This window comes from Acartia tonsa, chromosome 14 (genome assembly GCF_053477335.1).
Source record: "Acartia tonsa isolate MP-2025a chromosome 14, ASM5347733v1, whole genome shotgun sequence".
NCBI classification, from domain to species: Eukaryota; Metazoa; Arthropoda; class Copepoda; order Calanoida; family Acartiidae; genus Acartia; species Acartia tonsa.
The window spans coordinates 15,539,206-15,564,064 of record NC_137273.1 but is presented as its reverse complement, the minus strand read 5'-3'; the positions used below and the strand labels follow the sequence as shown (position 1 = coordinate 15,564,064).

General features: G+C 31.4%; 4 protein-coding genes across 24 annotated transcripts in view; 2 read left to right on the top strand and 2 right to left on the bottom strand.

The window, feature by feature from the left end:
- Positions 1–8,429, top strand: part of LOC145305922 (uncharacterized) — a 137,451-nt gene extending 129,022 nt beyond the window's left edge. For 4 of the 6 annotated variants that reach the window (XM_080147800.1, XM_080147799.1, XM_080147802.1 and 1 more), the window contains 5 exons: positions 1,087–1,194; positions 1,369–1,556; positions 1,760–1,884; positions 3,925–3,969; positions 6,049–8,429. In XM_080147800.1, coding sequence (XP_080003926.1) covers positions 1,087–1,194; positions 1,369–1,556; positions 1,760–1,884; positions 3,925–3,969; positions 6,049–6,310 — 728 coding nt within the window. In that variant the 3' untranslated portion in view covers positions 6,311–8,429. Of the gene's footprint in view, positions 1–1,086; positions 1,195–1,368; positions 1,557–1,759; positions 1,885–3,924; positions 3,970–6,048 lie in introns of those variants that run through there. The other 2 variants (XM_080147801.1, XR_013874816.1) reach the window with 2 other exon arrangements.
- Positions 1–24,859, top strand: part of LOC145305336 (uncharacterized) — a 137,517-nt gene that overhangs the window by 5,996 nt on the left and 106,662 nt on the right. The gene's annotated exons all lie outside the window — the stretch shown is intronic.
- LOC145306434 (metalloendopeptidase OMA1, mitochondrial-like) lies at positions 9,047–15,447 on the bottom strand. The gene is made up of 12 exons (XM_080148529.1): positions 15,374–15,447; positions 15,008–15,090; positions 14,495–14,641; positions 14,161–14,230; positions 13,536–13,676; positions 13,216–13,278; positions 12,659–12,748; positions 11,507–11,611; positions 10,914–11,035; positions 10,239–10,365; positions 9,853–9,938; positions 9,047–9,187 (listed from the first exon to the last, which is right to left on the bottom strand). The coding sequence occupies exons 2-12, from the start codon at positions 15,088–15,090 to the stop codon at positions 9,124–9,126; spliced, it is 1,098 nt and encodes a 365-aa protein (XP_080004655.1). The 5' UTR covers positions 15,374–15,447; the 3' UTR covers positions 9,047–9,123.
- ova (ovaries absent) overlaps positions 16,954–24,859 on the bottom strand; it is a 22,424-nt gene continuing 14,518 nt past the window's right edge. The window contains exons 22-27 of one of the 16 annotated variants that reach the window (XR_013874832.1): positions 22,868–23,022; positions 21,400–21,496; positions 20,878–21,042; positions 18,190–20,517; positions 17,424–17,601; positions 16,954–17,119 (exon numbers count right to left, since the gene is read on the bottom strand). Coding sequence is in view for 1 of the 16 variants with exons in the window: in XM_080147803.1 (XP_080003929.1) it covers positions 20,304–20,517; positions 20,878–21,042; positions 21,400–21,496; positions 22,868–23,022 (631 nt within the window). In the remaining 15 variants the exon portion in view is untranslated. Of the gene's footprint in view, positions 20,518–20,877; positions 21,043–21,399; positions 21,497–22,867; positions 23,023–24,859 lie in introns of all 16 variants that reach the window. The other 15 variants (XR_013874826.1, XR_013874823.1, XR_013874827.1 and 12 more) reach the window with 15 other exon arrangements.

Genomic DNA, 24,859 nt, shown 5'->3' with positions numbered 1-24,859 from the left:
TTTTTAATGAAGCCTGCTGCAAATACCTATTATTTCTATTGAAAGACTATCAATTGCAAAATCCATATTTACCAAATTTGAGAGTAATTGATAATAAAATCTACTGAGCTAGATCTTTAAATCATTTCAATGGTGCGCTAAATCGGGGTGCGCACCATTGAAATGATTTAAAGATCCATCTCTGGTGAAAATTTTTTGAGTATTTTGAACATATTTCTTTTCAATAAACAAAAACAGAGTAAGTTTAATCCTTCCAAAGCAGATTTTATTCGAAGCAGGTTATTTTACAATTTAGCAAAAATTATGAAGATATAGGATTGGAATGTTTATAACTTAAGATTATTGGGTTTTTATTGTTTGAAAATATTGAAATTACAAAAAAAATGAAGATGCATAGTTCCTTTAATTTAGATTAGATTCTCTTAAGTTAATAAATCATGGATAAGACTTTTATAAATTCACTAGGGGAAGATTTAGATAATGAACTAAACAATATATGAAACATACACACACATATTAGAACAAACATGTCAACAATGAAAATTTTCCTTTTGTTAATTTGTTTACATTAGAAAGAAAAAAAAGGAAGATATCCATTTGTGAAGAATGTTTGTTATCCTCCATAATTGTGTTCCTGTGTGTTTCCAACTAACATGATGTTGTATTGACTGTAATAATAATGTATCAATAGAAACAGAGACGAGAATTCTTGAATACAACCTTATTGACAAATTATTTGTTAAATTCAAGTAAATGTTTACTATGAATCTATTACATGCTTTTTCTTGATTTGTATAAAGTTAAATACTTGCCTTATATAAATGCCTAATTCAGAATACTTGTACCTGTTGCTGAGTAAACTTTGTTGTAATTGTGACCATGCTATTTATAATATTACATGTAGACTACAGATAAAATCAACAAATTTAAATAAAAAAGGGCTTTTATATAGAGACTTTGATTCTCAGTTAGATGCCAACTCCCCCAAAAAACACAGCCATATACACAATGTTGTCAAATTATTACATAAATTAGTGTTTTTAGTTTTTGTTGAAAATAAAAAATAATCTTTTCTTTTTTTTTTAGCATTTATGGCAAATGGAGGGGTTATGCCACAGCAACCAATGATGGGTCAACCCATGCAACAACAACAACAAATGCCAGCCGCCACCGCAGCCCAGCCAGCTAAATCAGGCAAAGATGTAAAAAATGTCTTTTACACAAATATCTTGTAAAATTGAACTTTTGAAGATTGTTTATGTGAAAGTTGTTACTAGTTTAGCAATCAGCATATTATATTCCAATGTTGAACATAAAGAAAATTCTTTCTCTGAGAAAATAACACTTATTTACATCCTTGATAACTAGGCCTAATGGGTGGGCTGTTTGGTGGACTCTCCAAGATGACTGGCGGCACCTCAACAGCTGCCGGTGTCCAACAGCCAGCTGCTATGGGACAGCAGACTATGGCTGGGGGAGGGATGATGCAACAGCAGGGTGGTGGTCTCATGGGAGGAATGATGGGAGGAGGCCAACAACAGCAACAACAACAACAGGGATGACATTTATTATTTGAAGTGGGTAAAATGGTAGGAAAACAGAAAATTGAAAGCATAAAATACATCAAAATTTTAAATTTTTTATTTCACTATCACCCATTTTGAACCATACCAGACAATAGCAATTGTTGAATTTTTGTTGACTGAAGCAAGTTATAAATTGAACATCCAATTTAAAATAAAATGTTATCTGCCTCCAGATGCAGCAACAACAAATGCAGCCTCAGCAGCAAATGCAACAGCAACAACAGCAACAGCCTGTGAGCATGGCTGCAGCCCCAGCTCCGGCTCCAGCACCCGCACCGGCTCCTATTAATCTTGACAGGTATAAACCAGGGACCAAAAGGGATAAGACAATGGCTGGTAAATTGATGTTCATCCTCAATGATAACAAACAAAATTACCCCTTCAGAACGATCAACTTAATGAACCAACAAATCAGATTTAACTAAAGTCCCCAAAGTTGTTAAGCTAATGAATTTGTAAACGGTATTATAAAACTTTGGGGACTAGTTTAATAAACAGCCCATTGTCCCCTCTATCTCTGGGTATAAACAGAAATAATTATTATTAGACTATTTTAGGGTTGCCTTGAGCATAGGATTGCATCGCCATTGAATTTGACAAAGGGGGTCATTTTTTTCTGTAAAGTATGGTGTAAACTTTTAGTTGAATGCTCCTATTAAGTCAATCTATTCTTAATGATAACTAAATGTATTTATATGAAATGGTCATTTGACTAAAAGGTCACACCCATCATAACGAAAAATACACAAAAAATGACCCCTTTTTGATATAGTAAATTCCCTTTATTTCATATAATGCCTTTTATTTCTCAAAAGAGAGGAATTTTTTTCTCAAAAATTCAGCTAAATCAAAAGGGGAAAAAACCATAAATAATATATAATACTAACTATCTTAACTTATTTGCAAAGTGTTTCCTACAGGTATGAATCCAGGAGCAGGGAATATGGAACCCAACTAAAAGCTATTTTACCAACAAATTTTTGATGCGTCAAAATGATTATAAAAAGATGTAATTATTTTTTTTTAATGTATAATAGTTGTACATACAAAAATACTTTATAACTTTAACTTTAAATACTTTAACTTTATATCAAGAGAAAAATCAAATGATGTATAAAAATAAAAAAAAATATTTTGACTGTTATAAAAGTTGGAGGCAAAATGGTTTTTACAGGCACCATAATCCTGTCCAAAATATGATTATGATTACTTTAAAGCAAGTTGACCTGCTCTGCTAGAACCCTTAGGGTTCATCAGTAATAACTAATAGGGACAAGAACAAATCTTTTGATACATAAAAGCAATTTAAAACAAGGATGACAACATCCATAAAAGTGAAGCTCTGAAATGGTTGAACAAAAAAATATTAACACTTGTAGAGTGTCACAGCTGAAAAAGCAGACTTTAAATAAATTTGTTACATAACTGCTGAAATATTGAATACTGTTTAAGGAAATACTTAGGAACTTATTATAGAGAAGCTAAGCTTAAAACATTTTACTATTTTGTACTATGAATCAAAAATCCAAAAATCAGATGAATAGGAAAATTATGTCACATGAAAAATTGTTGTCAAAAAAGTAAAAAATCAGCATGTTTTAATGGGACGTACGAACTTTCTGGTAACGATTATAGAACTGCTACGCTTTTTAAATTGTACGAATCATCATGACAAGTTTGAAATTGATAGGACAATTCTAACATGGCTAAATTAACGAAAAGAGCTAACCGTTATGGACGGACAGAACTACGCTAATTAAAGAAAAGCTTCGCTTACAAAAAATTCTTTTTGTAAAGTTTGGTTTCAAATTAATTGTTCTTGGTCTAGATTTTATCTCATAATATGTAATTTATTTTCAGGATTAGGAATAAATAGAATAATAATGAATAATTATTTCATGTCATATTGTTGCTAAAAATAAAGTGTGAGCATATTCTTTAGAATAGACACAGCTATTCTATGATTAACCCTGTCAATTATCATTGCCTTTGCTGTCAAGCATTGGAATTCATTCTTCTATATCCTAAAGGAAAAATTAATTAGTGGTAATTTTTTCGCAGATTTTCTGAAAACTTTTGTGTAACATTTAGTTAAATGCTCTTATAAAGTCAAACTGTTCTTAATTATGAGCATTTCATGTATATACATTTAGTCATAATTAAGAACAGTTTGACTTACTAAGAGCATTTGAATAAAAGGTTACATCAAATTTTACAGAAAATACATGAAAAAAATACACCCTTTTAATTGTTACTTTGAAGAATAGAAACTCATATATAAATGTCAATCTTTATATCAGAATTTTTGAGTATTTTAGTAATTATGTAAATTTTGCAGCACTGCAGCTGCGGCAGCGCCTGCTCCTGCGGCTCCGGCAGCAGCGTGAGTTAACAAATTTCAATCACTGTCCAATCCTTTCAAAATTTTTCTTGAGTTTTTTCCTTTTTCTGTACTGGGGCTGAGACTATACCCAGTGTGGGTGCTATGACAAATATAAAAGAAATACATGATAAACTGAAATTAACTGTATAATTCAACTTGTATAATCACAGGCAAAGACTGTAAAGATTTAACCATTTAAGTAACAAAATCTTAATTAAATATAATTAGAAAGAAGTTAATGTGACCTTCTTTTTATTATTTCACAAATTCCTTTTTTTTAGTTATCAACAAATTTAAATTAAGTATATATTAAAATTTGGCAAAGCAGTTTTCAGACATTTTTGTCCTAGCACCCTATTTTGTACTAGCCACTCGGAAAGTCACATTAATGACGACCATATTTATACCTAAATGATGGTGATAAATTTTAGACCCATTTTTGCAATAATATGTATAATCCACAATATAATGATAGTATTTTGATTTGTCTCAAAACTTAGACAAATGAGACCATTTAATTAGAGCTTGAAAGAAAAGGAGAGAAGGAACAATTATTTTATGATTTTTATTTAAAAACAAACTGAATAGGGTGGACTTAAAATAACATCTATAAATAACCTATTAGCATTTGAATAAAATTGTATTTCAGAATTTTAAAAAATCTTATGTTGGAATCAAGGACATTTTTAAAATTATTTATCCTAGTTAAAAGTTTGACCACCAACACTCTAAAATACTTTGTTGGCTTAACCCTGTAAATAAAACCAATTAATAAATATGAAAAGAGTAATTTCAATATTGATGTTTAATGACAATCTTTCCAGTTCTAATTCCTTTTGGTTTATTGATAAATGTTAAAAACAAACAAAAAACTGTAAAATCAAATAAATTTATCACAAGGTTTTAATATTAAATATATCCAGTTTAGGTAAGGGTTCAGTTAATCTTTTATAATGATTGTTTTATTTCAGGAGCTGCACAATATTTTATAAATATTAATGAATTAGAATCAATACCACTCTTGTTTGGGACTTTAAAAAAAAATATTGGGTCTTACTGCAATTAATCAAGCACTGCTGATTACATTTTTGAAATCATTACTATTTTTCCCTTGTTTTCTAAACTAGTAGATGATCATTAGCACTATTTTGATGAAAAATAATTTGTTCTTGTTGTTCAAATAGCTAAAAGACTAAAAAACAATAAAGTAGCTTAAAGACAGAAGTTGCAGGTTTTTTACTTTTCAATATTTAATAAAAAGGTACTTCAAAATATCAAGAAATAATCATTCAGAATATAATAGAATTTATTTTTATGCTATAAACAACTGAAATTTTTCCATTTAAAATAGTGATTTATTATGAGCACCAGTCCACAAAATGCACTACAGCAGTTGGAACTATGTAACACGCTCGATAGTTTCACTAACCTAGAAGTTTTTATTTGTAGTCATTTAGATTCAATACTTTATATTAGTTTATTTATGCTATATTTAATTTAAAAGTTACCTAAAGCCAAATTGTCTAGAACAAACTTAAGGATAATTTTCAAATTAATGGAATAAATAAATGATTTGGTTTGTAATGAAATCAGCTTTGATATTTGTCATAATGACATAATTATAGCTGAAGTCTTTATAAGAAAACCATATAGTAATAATATTTACTTTATTTTGTAATATTTTATCCCCTCAGTTACAAATGTTATTCAGCAAAAGAATATGAGATAAGTTTAATTAAATCCCCTATTATTAATCAATCAGTTATAGTCACAATAACTAATCAGCAAGAATTACATTCTATTATTCAAGATAAGTTATGTGACCATAGGAGTATTGAACTTTGATTTTAAATTTAATCTTAGATATAAGGAATTTAATAGCTTTTGAGTCATTCAAATAATCAAAAAATATCTGTGAATGAAACAAAAGCTTTAATTATGATTTATATTTTCATTTAACCCCTGTTTGAACCTAATTCTTAATATAATGACAAGACTTGTATTTTAATGCATAATATAATTTGTTTTTATTATGAAAAACTTGAAATATCAGATTTGATTGACATGTTATTATTTCAGCATACCTGGCCTGGATGACAATGCCAGTGTTCCCGCTGCTCCAGCCACCTCAGCAGCCCCACCAACCAGTGAGGCTGGTGGGGGGCTGTTGGGAGGTCTTACAGGTGGTCTCACAGGAGGCCTGCAGTCTGGCCTGGGTAGTCTTACAGGGGCAGCCGGTGGTGTCACAGGCAAATTGGGTGATTTGTCTGGCAGTGCTACTGGGGCTGCAGGCAGTATTCTGTCTGGTGGCAAGGGTCTCTTCAAGAAGTTTGGATTCTAAACATCTAGTTCACCCCACTATCATCTATACATTGCTTGTATATAGTTTGCAAATGATAAATTTCAACACTTTTGCTCTATTTCCCCCTAGTTTTTATATCTGCAAAATCATTTATAACATGTAGACTTGTAAATCACAATATAAATTTGTTATTTGACATTGATTTTATTCAAAAAGCTTAAACAATCAGTTTTTGTTTAATTATGAGAAGATGTGTTGATTTATAAGTTAGGTTTATTTGAAATTTTATTACTTATTCAAATAGTTCTAAAAATACTAATTGTTTATAAATTTACTTAAATCTTTTATTAAAAAGATGTAAAGGTGAATTTTCAAAGCTAAATCTTATTCAAACTGGCTGCTTATTCAGAAATTTTTGTGAATCTTGAATTGTATACATATCCTTATTGTTATATTTAAAATCATTAATTTTATACCAAAACACACACAAAAAAAAACTACTGTAAAAAACTGTGTGTTAGAGTATTATTATGTTCACTTTGTTACTTAATATATGTGTGAAGAAAAAGTGGAAACCTAATGTGTTCAGCACCCTGATTCTGATATTTGATTCATAACATCATTCTTAATTTTAGTAATTATTTCTACATATTTCTTTCAGAAACTTTATAAAGTGTTGCTTGCCAGAAATCAATAATCTGATAAATTAATTCACATCTTTGCCCTCTAAAATTTTACCTCCCAAAACTAGCTTGTAACATATTTTTTTCTGTAAATTTTCATAAAGTTTATGAAAGAAATTCCCATTTTTATAATCTTCCTATGATATAATGTATGAATTGAAAACTGATAATAAAAAAATAAATTAGCAAAGTAAAATTCATACAATTATCTAATGATTTTACAATTAAAAATTCTGCAAAAATTATTTTTCAGAATTTATTTTGCTTAATTACAACAAAAATGTACCACCCTTGTAAATATAAATCCCCTGAAATATAGATTAAAAATCACTTTTTTTAATTTAATGCAATTCCAATTGTAAATAACAGACCATAAAGTATATTTTTTACTCACAATTAAAAGAAAATCTTTTAAGATAAATTTTTATTTCAGAAAATGAAAATATATCTTGATATGAAAATAATGAGTTAAATTTTCTCTCTCTTCTCACTAATTATAATACTGTAAACCCCAAAATACATAAAGTATGTAAATACAGTGAAGAAAATGTTTAACTATAAATCTCTTGTTATCAAAATACAATTAATACTACTTAATAATAAAAATGGTTAAAAAGCACAATGAAATGAAAAACCATTTAACTATCTGTCTCTAGACCCCTTTAGTTAATATAATTTAGTTAAAAATGATATATTAAACTATATTAATGTTTTTTTACAAACCACAAATGCCTTAATTTTACCTTGTTTTAATTAGTTAAACATTAAAAAGGGGCTTCATCTTAAATAATCTGTATAAAAGTATAGAAAAAAGTTAGACTCTTGAAAGGGTTAAATCATCTTCAAATAAAATATTTTACTATGTTTTACAATCATTTTATAAAATAAAAATTAACACCCTCACTGTAAACAAATCATTTAATTCTGTAAAACTTTAACAAATTTAAAGTAAAAAATACGACAAAAGTTTAATAGACTTAATTATTTGTTCTACTATATTGTTGTAAATAGTTTTTATTAATATTTCTGATATTCTTTTAAATTCAATCTTATTTCTTTTCTTGCACATTGTCATTAAGAGGACCAAAAACAGAGTTGTTTGATCAAATTTTTATTTTAAAAGACAGTTTCATTTTAACCTTTCTTAATCTGCTGTTAAAGAATATTTTTAAATCCAATTGATTTCTTTTCTAAATTTGTTTCTTATTCAAAATTTTAAGAAACTAACACTTTTACATAATTTTTTTTAAAAAGAATTTATAAAAACTATTGATTTGATTCTATTATCCTGATTGGTTCTTACAAATCAGGCACTAGGCTATGATTGGTCACAAATTATTGTCTCTTATTGGTTCTCTTTTAGTCACATGATCAGATATTTGACGCTGATTGGTCCAAATAATTATAATTATTGTTATTAACTGATACTGTGTAAATACATCAACCTTTCATTATGAATAAATATGAAAATTCTACCTACTTCATTGATGTTGCTGTGTTGGATATTTTGCTCACCTATATAAAAATGGGTTTAATCCGTAATTCGGATTTTTAGATTGATTACAACGTATTATTGAAAAAGGGATTAGAGCCTAAAGCTTTGAATCCATAAAGTTCTTTGTCCTAAGACTTTCAGAAAGAATAAAGCCTAAACTATGATTCCTATTTTGTTCAATAAGACAAATCTCGTATTAAGATATTTTTTAGTTTTTACGTGTCCAGAGTCATCTGGAGGATTGCAATTTGAATTTTTCTTAATATACATGGATAACATCCAAAATTAATAAATCCTAAATCTTGGGAAATATCATTTCAAAAGTAAACTTTTATTACTATTAACCTATGCTCAAGATAAAGCCTATACTCACTGTTTTCGCAAATGTGTCATGACTTCTCATTTAATGTAAGTTAGACATAATAATAGCATTTGATATTTTTAATATAGGGTATTTTTTTTAAAGATCCTTGTACTTTCAAAAATAATTTTACATAATAAACATGTATGTTGCTGTTTTTGTGGTATTGACAATTTGCATTTTAGATAATCTGGTGAAAATGAAGATAATAAAAAGTTTATAACTTTATAACTACAAATTTTACAATAAATTTATTATACTAAAATCAAAACACGTTATTGACATTTTATAGCAGAATTCTCAATTATTTTATCTAGGAGCTTCTTTTGGAGTTTGTCTTTGCTTTTCTAGTAAGGTCTTCACAGCCACATTCAGCTCTGAAAATGGATATATTATTACTTGGATTTACACCAGATTTTCATCTTATCTAAGGAAGTGAAACTCACGGGCTAAAATAGCGATACCCACATCCTTTATTCCTACCTTTCTACCTTAAGAACGAACTAAACAATAAATGAGTTTCATGTTAGCAACCTGAATTGACAATTGAAAAAAGAGTTGCAAGATTAGTTTTTTTATGAAATCTGATGCATTTTGAAATGAAAAAAGATTTTGTCCTTATCTAAAAAGTTAAATTCAATAATAACAAGAGTATGATTTGTAGATAGGGATTGTAACGTGTCTAGGAGTAGGTTTTTATAGGTGCTGAGCTCAGAAATACAACCAAAACTAGTGGGGGCCCATCCATATTGCAGCTGGGTAACAGTCGCATCTCACCAACAATATACAATTAGTGATTGATAAAGTTAAGATAAAATATCTTTTGATACGTACATAGAAAGATAAAGGACTATGGGCTATTTATTACACTATTCGTCACCAAAGTTTATATTAACGTTTTCTTATTCCTTGGCTTCGCAACTTTGGGGGGCTTTCATCAAGTTTACAAATGGGGCAATTTTGTGTATTACCATTGGGGATGTACATCAATTTATCGGCCATTGTCTTATCCCTTAAGATCCCTGATATAAAAACAATTTACCTGATTTTCAATGCATTTTCTATCTTGCTTTCAAGATTTTCTTGTCTGGTTTTATCAGCTGGGTGGGTGGACAAGAATTCTAAGGCCTTAATAGTTATTTATAGCATCGCATTATAGACAGCTTTCCGCGGATATTACAATTAAAACTGCGAGTGGCCAAAGGGCTCACAAAACTGGTATTAATTTAATGATTTTTATCTTAATATTTGTGGAATATTGTCTGAAATACGATGCTGTACATGATTTTTCAGTAAACTGAGAACCGGTTTCGAAGCCATACTGGAAAAATAAATTAAATTCGTCTCTTTTGAAAAATATACTCAATGTATTAATAAGAAATCAATAAACTTTCTTTGCAAACATGGGAATAATGAAAAAGTTATTACCTCATTTTGTAAGGCACCATCACGGTTTGATGACATCTTATTCCAAAACTGCGGAGCTTTCCTTACATCAAGACAAGCTTTTGCTGCCAATGTTAACCCTACGTCATCTGCTTCCAGTTCCATAAATCTGTAAATGGGCTGTTTATTACACTGGTCCTCAAAGTTTTATGATAACGTTTTGATTTGCTGGCTTAACAACTTTGGGGACGTTTCAACAACTAAGCTTACGCTACAGAAGGGGCAATTTTATGTATTATAATTGGGGATGTACAATAATTTATAGGCCATTGTCTTATCCCTTTTGATCCCTGGAATGTATATAAACTTTAATTAATAAACCCATTATTTTTATTTTTTATCTATTCTATGATATCATATGCATTTATAAAGCATTTTATTTAAATAATTTCAAGTTTATAGCATGTATTCAAATAACTTAAAAATTATATTCTTGTAATATATGCATAATTAAAGATGTAAAAAAATTTTTTTCCAAACAGTAAGACAAAAATTTTATTTCTGCATTATTGGGTGACAATCGAACTACGAAAATACGGCGGCAAAATCGCCACACTGCCGCAAATTTTGTTGACTTTTTTCCCTCGCCAAATTGAATTCTTCGACATGAAATGAATCGTGAAATTTAATTAAATTATTTCTAAAGTGAAATGTTACCTAGAGAAAGGAAGCTCAAGCATGATATCAGCTACAGAATTGAAAAACCAAGTAGTTACAAATCCAATTCCGTCGTGAGGTATCCAAACCCATAACAGCGACATTGGAACGAGTAAAACCATCTAAAATAATGTATACTGTGCTTTTACAATTTTTCAGGCAATTTGATGTTCTGTAAATGGATTTATTATTACTAGGATCTTAGAGCAGATTAACATGATGTACTCTAATAAAGTACAACTTGTAGCTGGCTAAAATGAGGATCCCTCCCATCAGCTCCCTTTACACTATCCCCTCTTCTCATACTGGATGAACGAACTGACCATGAGTGATGTCTATGTTAACTACCTAAATCGACAAAGATTTTTCCCCTGTCATAATACCCATGTATTGTATATTCTATATTTATTGTTCTGTAATACATCTAATGTTCTCTTGGGAGGGTGGTGTTACCCTCCCCAAAAAAGTTTTAAACCTTCCCAGGACCTATGAAAAGTTAGTCGGTAAAAAAGAACCAAATAGGTTCAGCGGTTTAGCGAGATCCTTTGGTACAGACAGCCATCCTGTTACTTTATTATAAGGATTGTACCTACCTGTAAGAATGAAGTCCTTGTTAATTTCTCCTCGACATGACCAAGTACAACATGAGCTATTTCATGAGACAAGACAACACCAACTTCATCATAGCCATCACATGTCTAGAGGTAATATGTTTAACATAAACTTTAACACTTATCATACTTTTATAATATAAGTTGATACTCCCATAAAGGCTCCAAGAGCCCTTGATGGGGAAGGACAAAAGTCGACCACCCCCCCCCCCCCGCTTTAAATTGAAGTTTTAAACTGATGCCTTTTGGAACTGAAATAATAAGATTTTCTGTATTTTGAACCTGACCGACAGACAGAGGGACAAAAATGTATAGAGCAGATGCGCATATATATTAGGAATCTTCACTAAAAATTTCAGCTGTCTATCTTTGATAGCAGCTGAGAAGCACATTTCCCCCATAGATTTACGGAAGGACTGACAAATATATTAAGAAAAAACTTCGCTACTAAAAATTTGATTATAGCCATTACATGTCAAGAGTCCGTTAGTTTTTTATTATGTTTGATCATGTCCTTGGCCATAGCTCTGCTGAAATACTTTCGAAACAGATTTTTTGTATTTTCATTAATTTTCCATGAAATAGAAAGCTATTTCAAAACTGATTACTTGGGCCTGTAAAGTAACTGCTTCAGTATCTTGGGTCAAAAAAAGGTCTGTTTAGTTGGCATTTTTGAAAGATTTATGGCCTAATACATGATCCAACATATAAAAGAATAACCGACTTTAGAGGTAAAGTAGTTTTGAAGTAAAGTTAACATAAACTTTTATATTTTACTAACAGCTGAGCTCTTAGAGGCCTCTTAGGGTCCATGATGTGGCCGGGATAGAGATTGGGAAGCCGATCCCCCACTTTAGATTGTAGTTTTAAAAAGAAAATATTCTTAGCACCTTTGTATGAAGAGAAGTTCAGTAAGCCATACATCTTTTCTAGGGGTGATTTCTAACAGAAAGGTGGTGGACCTCCCCTCTCGCCCCCCCCCCAAAAAAAAAAATATTTATAAACTACATTGTAAACAAGAACCATATTGGTTTATTGGATAGCGAGATCCTTTAAAAAACAGACAGACACGCACTCCCAGATATCCTGTTATTTATTATAAGGATTTATATTACATATACATTTTAAAGCTACCTGTAAAAGCCCAGTGTAAACAAATATATTTCCGGAAGGAAGAACAAAAGCATTTACATCCGGAGCATCTATAACAGTCAATGTCCATGTCTGTAAAAAAAAGTATAATATTGTCTACCTCAAAAAAATATATAAGGAATTTTAAATTTGTATGCATAAATGGATATATCATTACTTGGACCTTACACAAGATTTTCGAATACCGATAAACCCCATCCCCTCCCCTCCTACTGGATGAACGAACTGACAAATAAGCAACCTACATTGACAACAATTTTTCCTTATCATAACATCCACGTATATTCTACGATAACATCCATTTATGCATATATAATTTAGGGAGGGAGGGGACATTGGGCTGTTTAATACGTTTTCTTATTCGTTGGCTTTAGAATCTTGGGGACTTTTATTAAATTTTGATCGGTAGGTTCATTTAGTTGAGTGTTCAAACGTTTCGTCCACTAATTGCAATTTACAGAAGGGGTAATTTTTATCATTGGGGAAGTACAGCAATTTATCGGCCATTGTCTTATACCTTTAGATCCCTATATAATTACCTTTTCATAGATTTGACTGAGGTCTCTGTTAGCATGTAATATTGCATTAGCCACTTTTGATATCTAAAATAAAATAAAATTAACGCTGAATGGCTTCAAAAACAATTAATATCCACTGGATTAAAACCAGTTCTAACTGAAAAATCATGCATCGTATTGAATTATAGACAACTTTCTACGATTAATACAATAAAAATCATGATATTCATACCAGTTTTGTTAGCCAGTGCCTTCGGCCTTTCGGGTCTGACAAAACTGGAATTAATCCTATAATTTTTCATTTAAGGATCCGCGAAAAGCTGTCTAATGTCGAAAATAACCTGCAAATAAACGGGATCAGTTTCTGGAACTATGCTGCCTTCTGCTTCTTCCAGAATTTGGGTAAAATTAGCCTCGCCAATCATTCTTGCTTGATCTGGAGTCAGAGCAACAAATTTCCTCCGTCCGGTGATTGGACAATACTAACAAAGGTTTCAATTAAACAAGGATGACAACATCCATAAAAACGAAGCCTTGAAACGTTTGGACAAACGAACATTAACACTTGTAGAGTGTCAGAACTATCTGTGTAGAATATCAATTTATAAGTCTCAACAAATTGTACATAAGTTTCTTGCAAATATGGGCCTAAATATAGAATACAGTGAAAGGACAAACTTTTATATTTAGGATTTGATTATAATATTGTACTTAAGAATTATTATTCCAAAAACCATTGAATATGAATATTATATCATAAAAAAGTTGTTAAAAAAGTTAAAAATTAGCATGAATTACGGACTTTTTGGTAATGATTATAGAATTGCTACGCTTCCTAAATCGTAACTGTTAAAGGAATCATCATGCAAAGTTTAAAATCAAATGGATATATCTTACATGTCTTAACGGACGTACGGACCTATCACAATTAAAGAAAAGCTTCGCTTTAAAAAAAGTAATTTTAACCTGTATGTGACTCTCGTATAGGTAATAGAGTCCAGCCCCAGAGAAGAATCCTGATAGCAAGAACTTCCCTCTGAATTAGAAAGAAATTATTATAATTAAGGAATGTTTTATAGAATACTAAAGAATATGCCCCTAGCATCTAGGGGGTACAAATATAGCTTTAAACCATCCTAGAATGTAAAAAATAGCCTAAAACCATTAAAGGACTAATGTGAAGCTTACCTAAACTATTTAATAAGTTCAGTAATAATTGAAATCTTAAGCGCCAGACACAAAAAACCTTATTACTTTATAGGAAATTGGAAAAAATAATTGTAATTAAAGCTAAATGCACCTATTTGCTTTCATACTTTCTATGTACGTTCTTTGCTGGTCCTGGGGTAACTTTTGCCAGGCTCCTCGTACATTACGTCCCAGAACATAGGACGTAATTCTTGCTATGGGTTTCATCATCGTGAACAAAATAGTTGGTAGTTTTTCCCTAAAAAAATTAATGTAAACATCATAGACGTCCAGGAAAGTTTAAAAAAAAAAAAATACATTAAATTACCCCCCTAGAAACTTTTGAAACTACTCATTTTACCATCCTCAAAGCTTGGATGTCCTTGGTCAAAAAGGTTTACCACTTTAACAATAAATGTATAAGTATAGACATAAATGTATAATCTAGACAACTACCTGGCCCAAGTGGTAAAGACTCCTGTTTGATTGCTAGCTAATTGCTTTCTGTAGGTACTTGCCAGTGTTTATTTTTCCGACGCTATTAGCTGATTTCAAAATTCCAATAACCTGTAGGCAGAATTACCTATTCTTATGCCCCTCTACTTTTTTTACTTTAATACTTTACCTCTTTTGAGATGTTTGTAATGTTCTGACTTTGTAGGCCATTTTTGAGCTGGTCAAGAAGCTTCCAACAATTTTTTTCATCATCTATGAATATTAATATTGATATGATTTTAAAAGAAACATAATATTTTTTAGAGTAAGCATGGTAAAAAAGTTACAGTATGGCATCGAAACCAATTAATACCCGGTGAATTTGAACCGGTTCTCAGCTATACTGAAAAATCATGTTTGACATCGAATTACTTCCGTTTTCTGGTAATAATATGATGTTTTAATTGTAGATTTTTACATCTGCGGAAAGCTGATAACAATACGATACGATAAATAACTATTCTTTTATATTTAAAACTAATATAAATTTAAGCACCTGGAAAGAATAATTTCTAATCACACAGAATTATTTGCTACAACTTTTTAAATTCTCCTAAAAAAGCAAAATAAACATTAATACTTATTAATAATTTTTTAAATTCTAGTTGCTTCGTCCCGAGCCTCTATGGAGAGGCGAGTGAGGTGGTGTGGGGTTGTCCTTAAAATAGCTTAAAACCAGCTCAAGATACTTAAAACGTTTCCCTGAAATGTACAACCCATTCAGACCAATAAAATCCCTACATCTTAAGCTTCAGACAAAAAAAGGATGACAACATCCATAAAAAGCGAAGCTCTGAAACGGTATGACAGATCATTAACTCTTATAGTGTGTCAGAACTAGATATACAAAATATAATAAAGTTTTGACAAAATTATACGTAAAGTTGTTGCAAAACTTCTTAAAATACAGATTACTGTTTAATGACATACTGACTTGATTATAGAGATGCTTCGCTTATAATATTATACCTTATTGTAATACGAATCAGAACTCCAAAAATCAGATGAATCGGATGATTAAACCACATAAAAAATGGTTGTAAATGGACGTACGGACATGTTGGTAAAGATTATATAGTTGCTACGCTTTCTAAATCGTACCTAACTACCACAGGAATCATCATGCATAGTTTGGAATCTATAGGACAATTCTAATATGCCATAAATTAACAAAGAAAGCTATCCGTCTCGGATGTACGGACCGACCCTAATTGTAGAAAGCTTCGATTTTAAAAATAAAAATTTTTGTAAGTACATATAACATAGGTAACTTAGGTTATCTAGCGCGATTTTTTTTACATGATAACTCAAACAAATGACAGTCTTTCTTTTCTATAGGGATGTGATTAAATATTAACAAATAACAAGGATGACAACATCCATAGATAACGAAGTAACAAAGTGAGTTATATAGAAGTTGTACAATTCTCATAACAATAAAGAAAAGAGAGAGAATATGCAAAAAAATCCAAGAAAATCACATAACCTTAAAAAAATAGAGGTTACATCTTATGAAACATAACCGATAGACAGACGGGCAAAACAATGTATATAGATTAGATGCGCATGTCACAGAAATCTGCACTGTGATTTTCTGCAATTTTATCTAGACAAAGTGAATTATTAAGTAGCTTCGCTATTAATAAAAATTTCCAAAATAATGTAATATACAACGATTGTTTGGTATTAAAATGTATCGTACCTAAAATTAATTAAAAGTAAAAGTGTACTTACGTAACCAAAAATCATTTGTTAACTAAAAGATATCATACGTAAGTTTTAGAGGATTTTTTAAAAAATATTTTGATAGATTTTTAGAAATGTATTAAAAATGTTTAAAAACTTTTTGTTGGGGTGGAGGGAGGGGGGCTAATCACCTCTCTACCCCCCCTTGGACGTCCCTTATAGATACAATATCGTTTAAAGTACGATAGACCTCTTCTGAAGATTAAAATTATTGGTTAAAAAAGTTTTAACGCGACTAGTTTAGAAACAACCATTAAAACTTTGGGTACCAGTGTAATTTACACTACAACGTAAACAAACATCCAGTAGGTACTTAAATAAATCAAAAAATTTGTAGAAAAATATTTTATTTTAAAGTAGCATAGTTAAAGATACAATATTATTATTATTATTAATGAATATTTTTGGCATATAAACTAGTAACTAGTAATTTTAATACTAATCATTTAACGAGAAATAGAATCAATACTTAAAAATATCATAATCGGGTCCGATCCTTAAAAAATTATCTTTTAACATTAAAAGAATTTATTATTATTCTAAAATGGTATGTTTGAAATTTTTGAAAAGTTTGTAGTAGCTATCTAGCAAAATGGGGATATACGTCGCTGCTTTTGGCCTACCCTATACCCCATCTCTTTTCTAGGGTTTCTTTCGCCCTTCCCTTTCCCTTTCCCTCTACTATGACGTCAACAGAATAGGTAGACCAAAAGCGGTGACATATATCCCCATTTTCCTAGGGCACTAAACACAGCTACGTTTAATAAGTTAAATAGACATTTTAGTATCGAAGCTAAAACTTTGTATTTGTCGTAGGAAGCAAAAAATAATGTATTCAACTGGTTTTTTTTTGTCAGCGTTATGGCTGAGTTAATATCACTTTTATGACAATTTACAGGGGTAAATATGGTTTATTTTTGTTTGTTTTTACCCAAATTTTCAGGGAAGAGTATAACTGGTAAAGATAATAGATCAAAACTTCGGAAATACGAAGAAAGATATTTTCTCGTATTCATTCGAATCCGGTGGATAGGAACCGGTTCTCATCCATACGAAAAAACTATGTCTAGCATCGTATTATAAACGGCTTTCTACGAATATAAAAATGTACAATCATAAGATTAAAACCAGCTCTTTTTAGCCCGTGCCTACGGCACCTAGGGGCTAAAAAACTGGTTTTAATCTTATAATTGTACATTCTATATCCGCGGAAAGCCGTTTATAATACGATGCGAGAAATAACTATTAAAAATATTTTCAAATGCTGCAAAATGAATGGCAACACAGATTATGATTTGCACATAATTGGAACTGGTTTTCTCGTATTTATTCGAAACCGATTAATATCTGGTGGATTAGAACAGGTTCTTATCCATGCGAAAAAACTATGTATCATGGAATACTTAAAGCCCAACTACAATGTACAGTGCGTTGCATACGTAAACGCGCTATTATTTACGCGTCTTCATTTGCCGTGCTTTTGATAAAATTTGTTAAGCTGCTCCAATAAAGTATGACCGTTTGACCAGCCGTCTTGAGCATTTTAATATATTGAAGAAAACAAACCTTCCTTCGTATTTCCGAAAAGTGTAATTATATAAAGTTATCGTTTTTAAAACTGATTATATTAAATGCAACGGTTTTAATATCAGAGACGCGAAGGGGGGAAGGGGTGGGGTAAATTTTTAACCAGTCGTGCAAAAACAACTTATTAAGTATTATTAAGGATCCTAAGAGATAAGATAATGGACAAGTCTAGTATACCTTCCCTGGCTATTGTGTGATGCATCAAATGATCAAAACTCATGATTTTAGCACGATTGATTAAATATCCCCCCTCCATCCATAATTAAAATAGTTTACTATCTCTTTTAGATTCATATTTACATGAAAGATTCTTTTTAAGATAAGTATATCGCAGTTTTTCTAAAAAAATAATATTTACATTTTTTAGTTAAAAGGAAATAGGTATTTCCTCAGAAAGTGTGTCTAAATTATTTTAAAAGAATTTTTCCAAGATAAAAATAAGCCCTTTAATATAATGGATAATTTTATGGAATAATACTAAAATAATTTAGACATACATACATAGAAAAAAAATAACCCCAATCTCTATTTAAAATAAAGGGTGCTTTCCTTTAAAGTACCTAGCGACCACAGAAATCCCCAGCCTAATATTTAAATTTAAATTTGGGGTATAAGAGTTCAACTTATAAAGCAAAATATGCATCTTTTATCTTCAAATATGTTAATAACATTCAAAATGCATATTTTGTTTTATAATTTGACTTCTAACTCTTAAAAAAAAAATTCTCAATTTTTACCTGCCCAGAGACAACCTAGAGGCCTGCAGCACCTGAACCTGGAGGCCAAATCCAAATTTTTTTAAATATAAGAAAAATACACCCCAAAAGTTAACTTATTTCTTTAATAACCTATCCTCTCACTCCTAAGACAAAGCCTATGCACCAAGTTTACGCAAAAGTGTCAGATCCGACCCCCCCTTGAAAATTGGAGGGATAAAGTTTGCTTTAAGCCTATTCACTGCAGAGGCCTGATCCCAGTACCCAGTACCCTAACCAAATCTATTTTAAAATAGGGGGTTTATGTGGTCGCAAGTCAATTTACGGGAAACCGCCTAATAAAGCTTTGACATATCTACACGAAATAAGGCAAGTAAAAAAATCACATTTTTTAACAGAAGACATTTTTATCAAATTTTCTTTTAATAACAGATTTTAAAATAAATTCTTTATATGAGTTTGAGTATTTGCTAACATTAAAAGAGCATATTCGATATAAAAATATAATCTTAAAATCTAATCTAATTTTTAACATGATCTTATATTTTAAACGAGTAAATCTTATAAAGATTATCTAACTTTTGAGCACAGTTTTGTTTATTAAATGGTATTAAGGGAATTGTAGCTTTCGCAATATTCCGCAAAATTTTGGGCAAGCTTCCAGTCAAATGCGCTTAATGTTGACTAAACGCATATTTAAAAACAGTTTGACCTAAAAAGTGCATTTGACTATCTTACTCACAACTTTACGTAATTTTGCGAAAGGTACCATTCCTTTTTCAGTACTAAATTCTTACATAATTGAGAATAAAATATCAATATTTATTAATGCTTTTGGATTTAAAAATCAATTAAAGAGGATGTATTGTACATAAACAAGATGTAAAGAATTTTGCCTCTTATCGTACTAGGAAATAATTTATTTTTAAAAAGAAAAAACATAAAATTATTTGCTTTATATAAATAAAATTTTCAACATTTCAATTAGATAAATTTTCTGGTAACTTTAAATTTATAATTTTGCATTCTAAGTTGATTCATAAATAAATATTATCATTAATATTCCTTTAACATTTGGAATTGGTGTTATAACAATACTTAATTTTCAATTTTTATGGGGTGTGATCGGGGGGGGGGGGAGGGGTAGGGGTAACTGAAACAATTTTAATCTTATCACTAATCTAACTAGCTTATTCTACAGTTTACAAAACTAAAGAGTTCAAATAAGATTTAAAATTTTCAATTAAATGTGGATTTATGAATGATTTCAATTTAGAAACATCTTTTCTTTTCTTCATTATGAAAAAAGAAATCCGGAAAGCTAAAAATAAAAATCTATTAAAAACATGAGTAATGAAATATTCATATTTAATTTATTTACTCCTCCCCCGAAGAGAGATCGACACATTCGACATTGATTGGTCGAGATTTTCGCGCCACAAATAACTCATTCTGATTGGTTAGAATTGTTTTGGGGGACGTAGTCAACAGCTGTTTATTTTGTGATGTGGTTGACAGGGGTTGGGGAGACTGTGTCTTGCGGTGGTGAACTAAGGGAGATTGTTGCCTCCCTTGGGTTAATATCTGCGCCCTAAAAAGTAAAACTGGTAAGCTTGAGCAAAAACAATTCATAAAAATTGAAGTACGCAATGCTATGGAGGGGGATATTGGACAAGAGGAGAAAAAAGGATCTCTTGAAATCGGTTATTAAGGACAATTAGAATCACAGGTAGCTGAATTTTATGTACACCAAATGCAAAGTTGTGATACACAAAGTTGTTAAAAGGTCGTGATATTTTTCACTTTGGGAACCAGTATAATTTACAGTCCAATGACTCCTCAGCTAGAATATGAAACCTGAAAATTTTGCTTTCATTCCCAACAACATGATCAAGATCATCTTTAAAAAAAACTTTACAAAAATGTGTCTTTAAAAATTAAAATTGTTTACCTAGGACTTGGATAGGATTTTTGTGCAGCAACAACTTTGCTTTTAGTCGCCTCCAGTCCAAGTGCTGCCAGGTGCGAGTGGGCGGAGATGGTCGGGGAGGGCGGAGCTGAATTCTCGGGGGTGGAGTCAAACTTTATACTCTCTATATCTGAATCTCCATCCATACTAAAAAAATCTATTTTAAAATTTTGAAAGCTAAAATTTACATAATGGTAGAAAAGGATGTAAGAATTTTCATGTAAGATTAAGTAAAGGATTTTAAGTTATATTTTATTATTTGATTGTAAAACCTTTATCTGAAAGCACTAACTGTGCAGTGGTTATCAGTTGCACTAGACTTAGAGCTAAGGTATAAGGTACTATTACAATAAGTGTCACTTACCAGCCATAGCAGCAGTAGGTGCCTTTGCTAACGATTCAAGTATGACACGGTGTGGTAAGAAACGAACCCACCATCTCCCCCCCGAAAGCGAGAAGCAGGCGTTAATGCCGCGGGTTATGTTTAGTTGGGTAATTTATTACCTGGCGGCCACAGTAAGTTGTCTGGACACGAGCTCAGACTGTTTGGACTTCAACAGGATGTTTGGGATGTGACGAGACTTGGTTTTCTGCACCCTGTACTCAAATTTAATATTAGAATCAGGAGTTAAAGGAATGAGGCAATGGCCGATAAATTGATTTACATCGCAAATGTTAATATACAAAATTACCCCTTCTGTAGATTATATTTAATTAGTGGTTGAAACGTTTGGACACTCAACTTAATAAACTAACTAATTCATTAAAAGTTCACAAAGTTGTTAAGGGAACGAATATTAAATAGTTATTATAAAACTTTGGGGAATTTGTTTGGCGAACGAATATGAAATAGTTATTATAAGACTTTAAAAGGAATTTCTAGCAGACAAAGATTTTGTTAATATTTAGTCACATATAATGCAATCCCATAATACGAGATTAATTTCATGCTGACTTGTATGAATAAAACGAAGAAAATAAACTTAGTTTTCCTTCATAAATGTGTACACTATTTAAACAATAATGTGGTTGGATTGTTCCCACACTGTTTTGCTAATAATCCAATAAAGTAAGGGGGGGGGGGGAGTTTTGACACATTTGCGTAAACAGTGAGTATAGGCTTTATCTTTGGACTGAGAGGATAGGTTATTAGGGATAAAATCATTCTTATATGATGAATTTCCCCCAGATTTAAGATTTTTTGGATAGGCCTCCAGGTTCCGGAGCTCCAGGCCTCCAGGTCCTCTCTGTACAGGTAAAAATTTAAAAAAATAATTTTTTTTTCAAGAGTTAGAAGTCAACTTATGAAACAAAATATGCATTTTTTTCTTCAAATATGTGAATAACATTAAAAAATATGCATATTTTGTTTCATAGGTTGACTTCTAACTCTTCAAAAAAAAATTATTTTTTAAATTTTTACCTGTACAGAGAGGACCTGGAGGCCTGGAGCTCCGGAACCTGGAGGCCTATCCAAAAAATCTTAAATCTGGGGGAAATTCATCATATAAGAATGATTTTATCCCTAATAACCTATCCTCTCAGTCCAAAGATAAAGCCTATACTCACTGTTTACGCAAATGTGTCAAAACTTCCCCCCCCCCCCTTGACCATCTAGACTTTTCTTATTTATTACAGTTAGAAATAACAAGTTTTTAAAATGACATTTCCTTTTTTTGCATTACAGATCAAACTATTTTTTCTTTTATTGACCTTTTCACCAATATTGTTGACACTCTAATTGATATATTCCAATTCCAGTATAGCATAGTATTACAAACAATTTTCTACGAAAATCAAAATAAAAAATAAAATCATAAAATTATTAACAGTCAGGTCAGCCTTGGCCTTCTGCCCCTCCGGGCTAACATAACTGGTTTTAATCTTATAATTTTCATTTTAATATCCACTGTCATAAACATAATGTGATAGATAACTATTCTTCATTCAATTCTAATTTAAAATTTCCTGTTGGCTGGAGAGGGACCCGGAGGCCTGGAGCTTCCAGATTTCCTGGCAGTCTGGTGTTTAGGCGGGTTGTGAGCATTCACCACTGGACCAGTTGGTGCTGGCACAAACCTGGAACTGGGATGGATGGCAGTCATGTTGTGTACTGATAGTGGTATCCTAGGAAAAATAGATGACAATTAAGAAAAATTCTATTTATAGGAAAAGAAAATGGAAATGCCCAGGAATCCTGATGGATTAGACAATGGACGGTAAGTTAAAATACATTTCCAAAGATGATTCCAAAATTACCCCTTCTGTAAAGCAAAATTATTGATTGAAAAGAGTAGACAACCTAGTTTAGAAACAACAGGAATAAAATAAAAGTACCCAAAGTTTTAAGATAACAATTAAGAAATTATTGTTTTAAACTTCTGGTACCAATGTAATTTACAGTTTAATGCCCCCCCCTTACTCCCTGGGAAATCCCTCACATCATTCTGTTAAATGAAGCAGTGAGTTATTTTTGTTTGAAGCTGAAGATTTCAATAAGGGGGGGGTGCGTAATGACATAAGCTCTTAAACCGTGAGCAAAATGGTCTAAATATTGAGCTAGACCCTTCAAACTTGGTATATAAGCCTAGTCCTATAGGTATTACATCTAAATGGCAAAAAAATCCAAAAATTTTTATTTTTAGGTTAGGTTAGGTAAGAAAACCCTGCGGAAATGGGGTTTTTAGGCTTTTTTTGATCTATTTTGATGTGGAAACTTGTCTTAAATTGTTTTTTCTTAGGGTTTTAACTTAAATACACTGTATCTATTCATATAGACATTATTTAAGATGATTCAGCAAGTCGGGGACCGACCCCAGGGGGCTAGGTGGGTGGCCCGCAGGGGTTAAGTTCTTTTTTCCCAATATATTTGTTGTGATACATCAAATTATAGGTTTTTTTAGGTCAAGAAACTCAAATTCAGAGCTAAAATAAGCATTAGACTAATCTGAAGCTAGCCCCAGCGGGCTAGGTTGGTGGCCCGCAGGGGTTAAGTGCATTTATTCTAATATATATCTTGTCATATATCAAACTATAGGTTTTTTAGGTCAAGAAACTCAAATTCTGAGCGAAAATTAGCATTAGACTGACCTGAAGCAAACCCCCCCGGGCTAGGTTGGTTTTCTGCAGGGCTTAAGAGCATTTACCTAACCTAACCTAGAAACTTACTTATATTTTTACAGGTTTTTTTCTTGGATAAACTGTGTCTATTAATGAGGACTTTATTTAAGATGATCCAGCAAGTCGGGGACCGACCCCAGCGGGCTAGGTGGGTGGCCTGCAGGGGTTAAGTGCATTTTTACAATATATATGATGTGATACATCAAATGATATGTTTTTTAGGTCAAAGAACTCAAATTCAAAGGTAAAATAAGCATTAGAATAATCTGAAGCTAACCCCAGCGGGCTAGCTGGGTTGCCCACAGGGCTTAAGTGCATTTTACCTAAGCTAGCCTAGAAACTTACATTTTTTATTTTTTTTAGGTTTTTTTTCTAGAATAAACTGTCCATTCATGAGGACTTTATTTAAGATGATCCAGCAAGTCGGGGACCGACCCCAGCGGGATAGGTGGGTGGCCCGCAGGGGTTAAGTGCATTATTTCCAATATAGATCTTGTTATATATCAAAATAAAGGTTTTTTAGGTCAGTTAACTCAAATTCAGAGCTAGAATGAGCATAAGACTAATCTGAAACTAGCCCCAGCGGGCTAGGTTGGTGGCCCGCAGGGGTTAAATGCATTATTTCCAATATAGATCTTGTTATATATCAAAATAAAGGTTTTTAAGGTCAAGAAACTCAAATTCAGAGCTAAAATTGGCATAAGACTTACCTGAAGCTAACCCCTGCGGGCTAGGTAGATTTTCCACTGGGCTTATGTGCATTTTACCTAACCTAACCTAGAAACTTACTTATTCTTTTTGGTTTTTTCCTTGAATAAACTGTGTCTATTAATGAGGACATTAT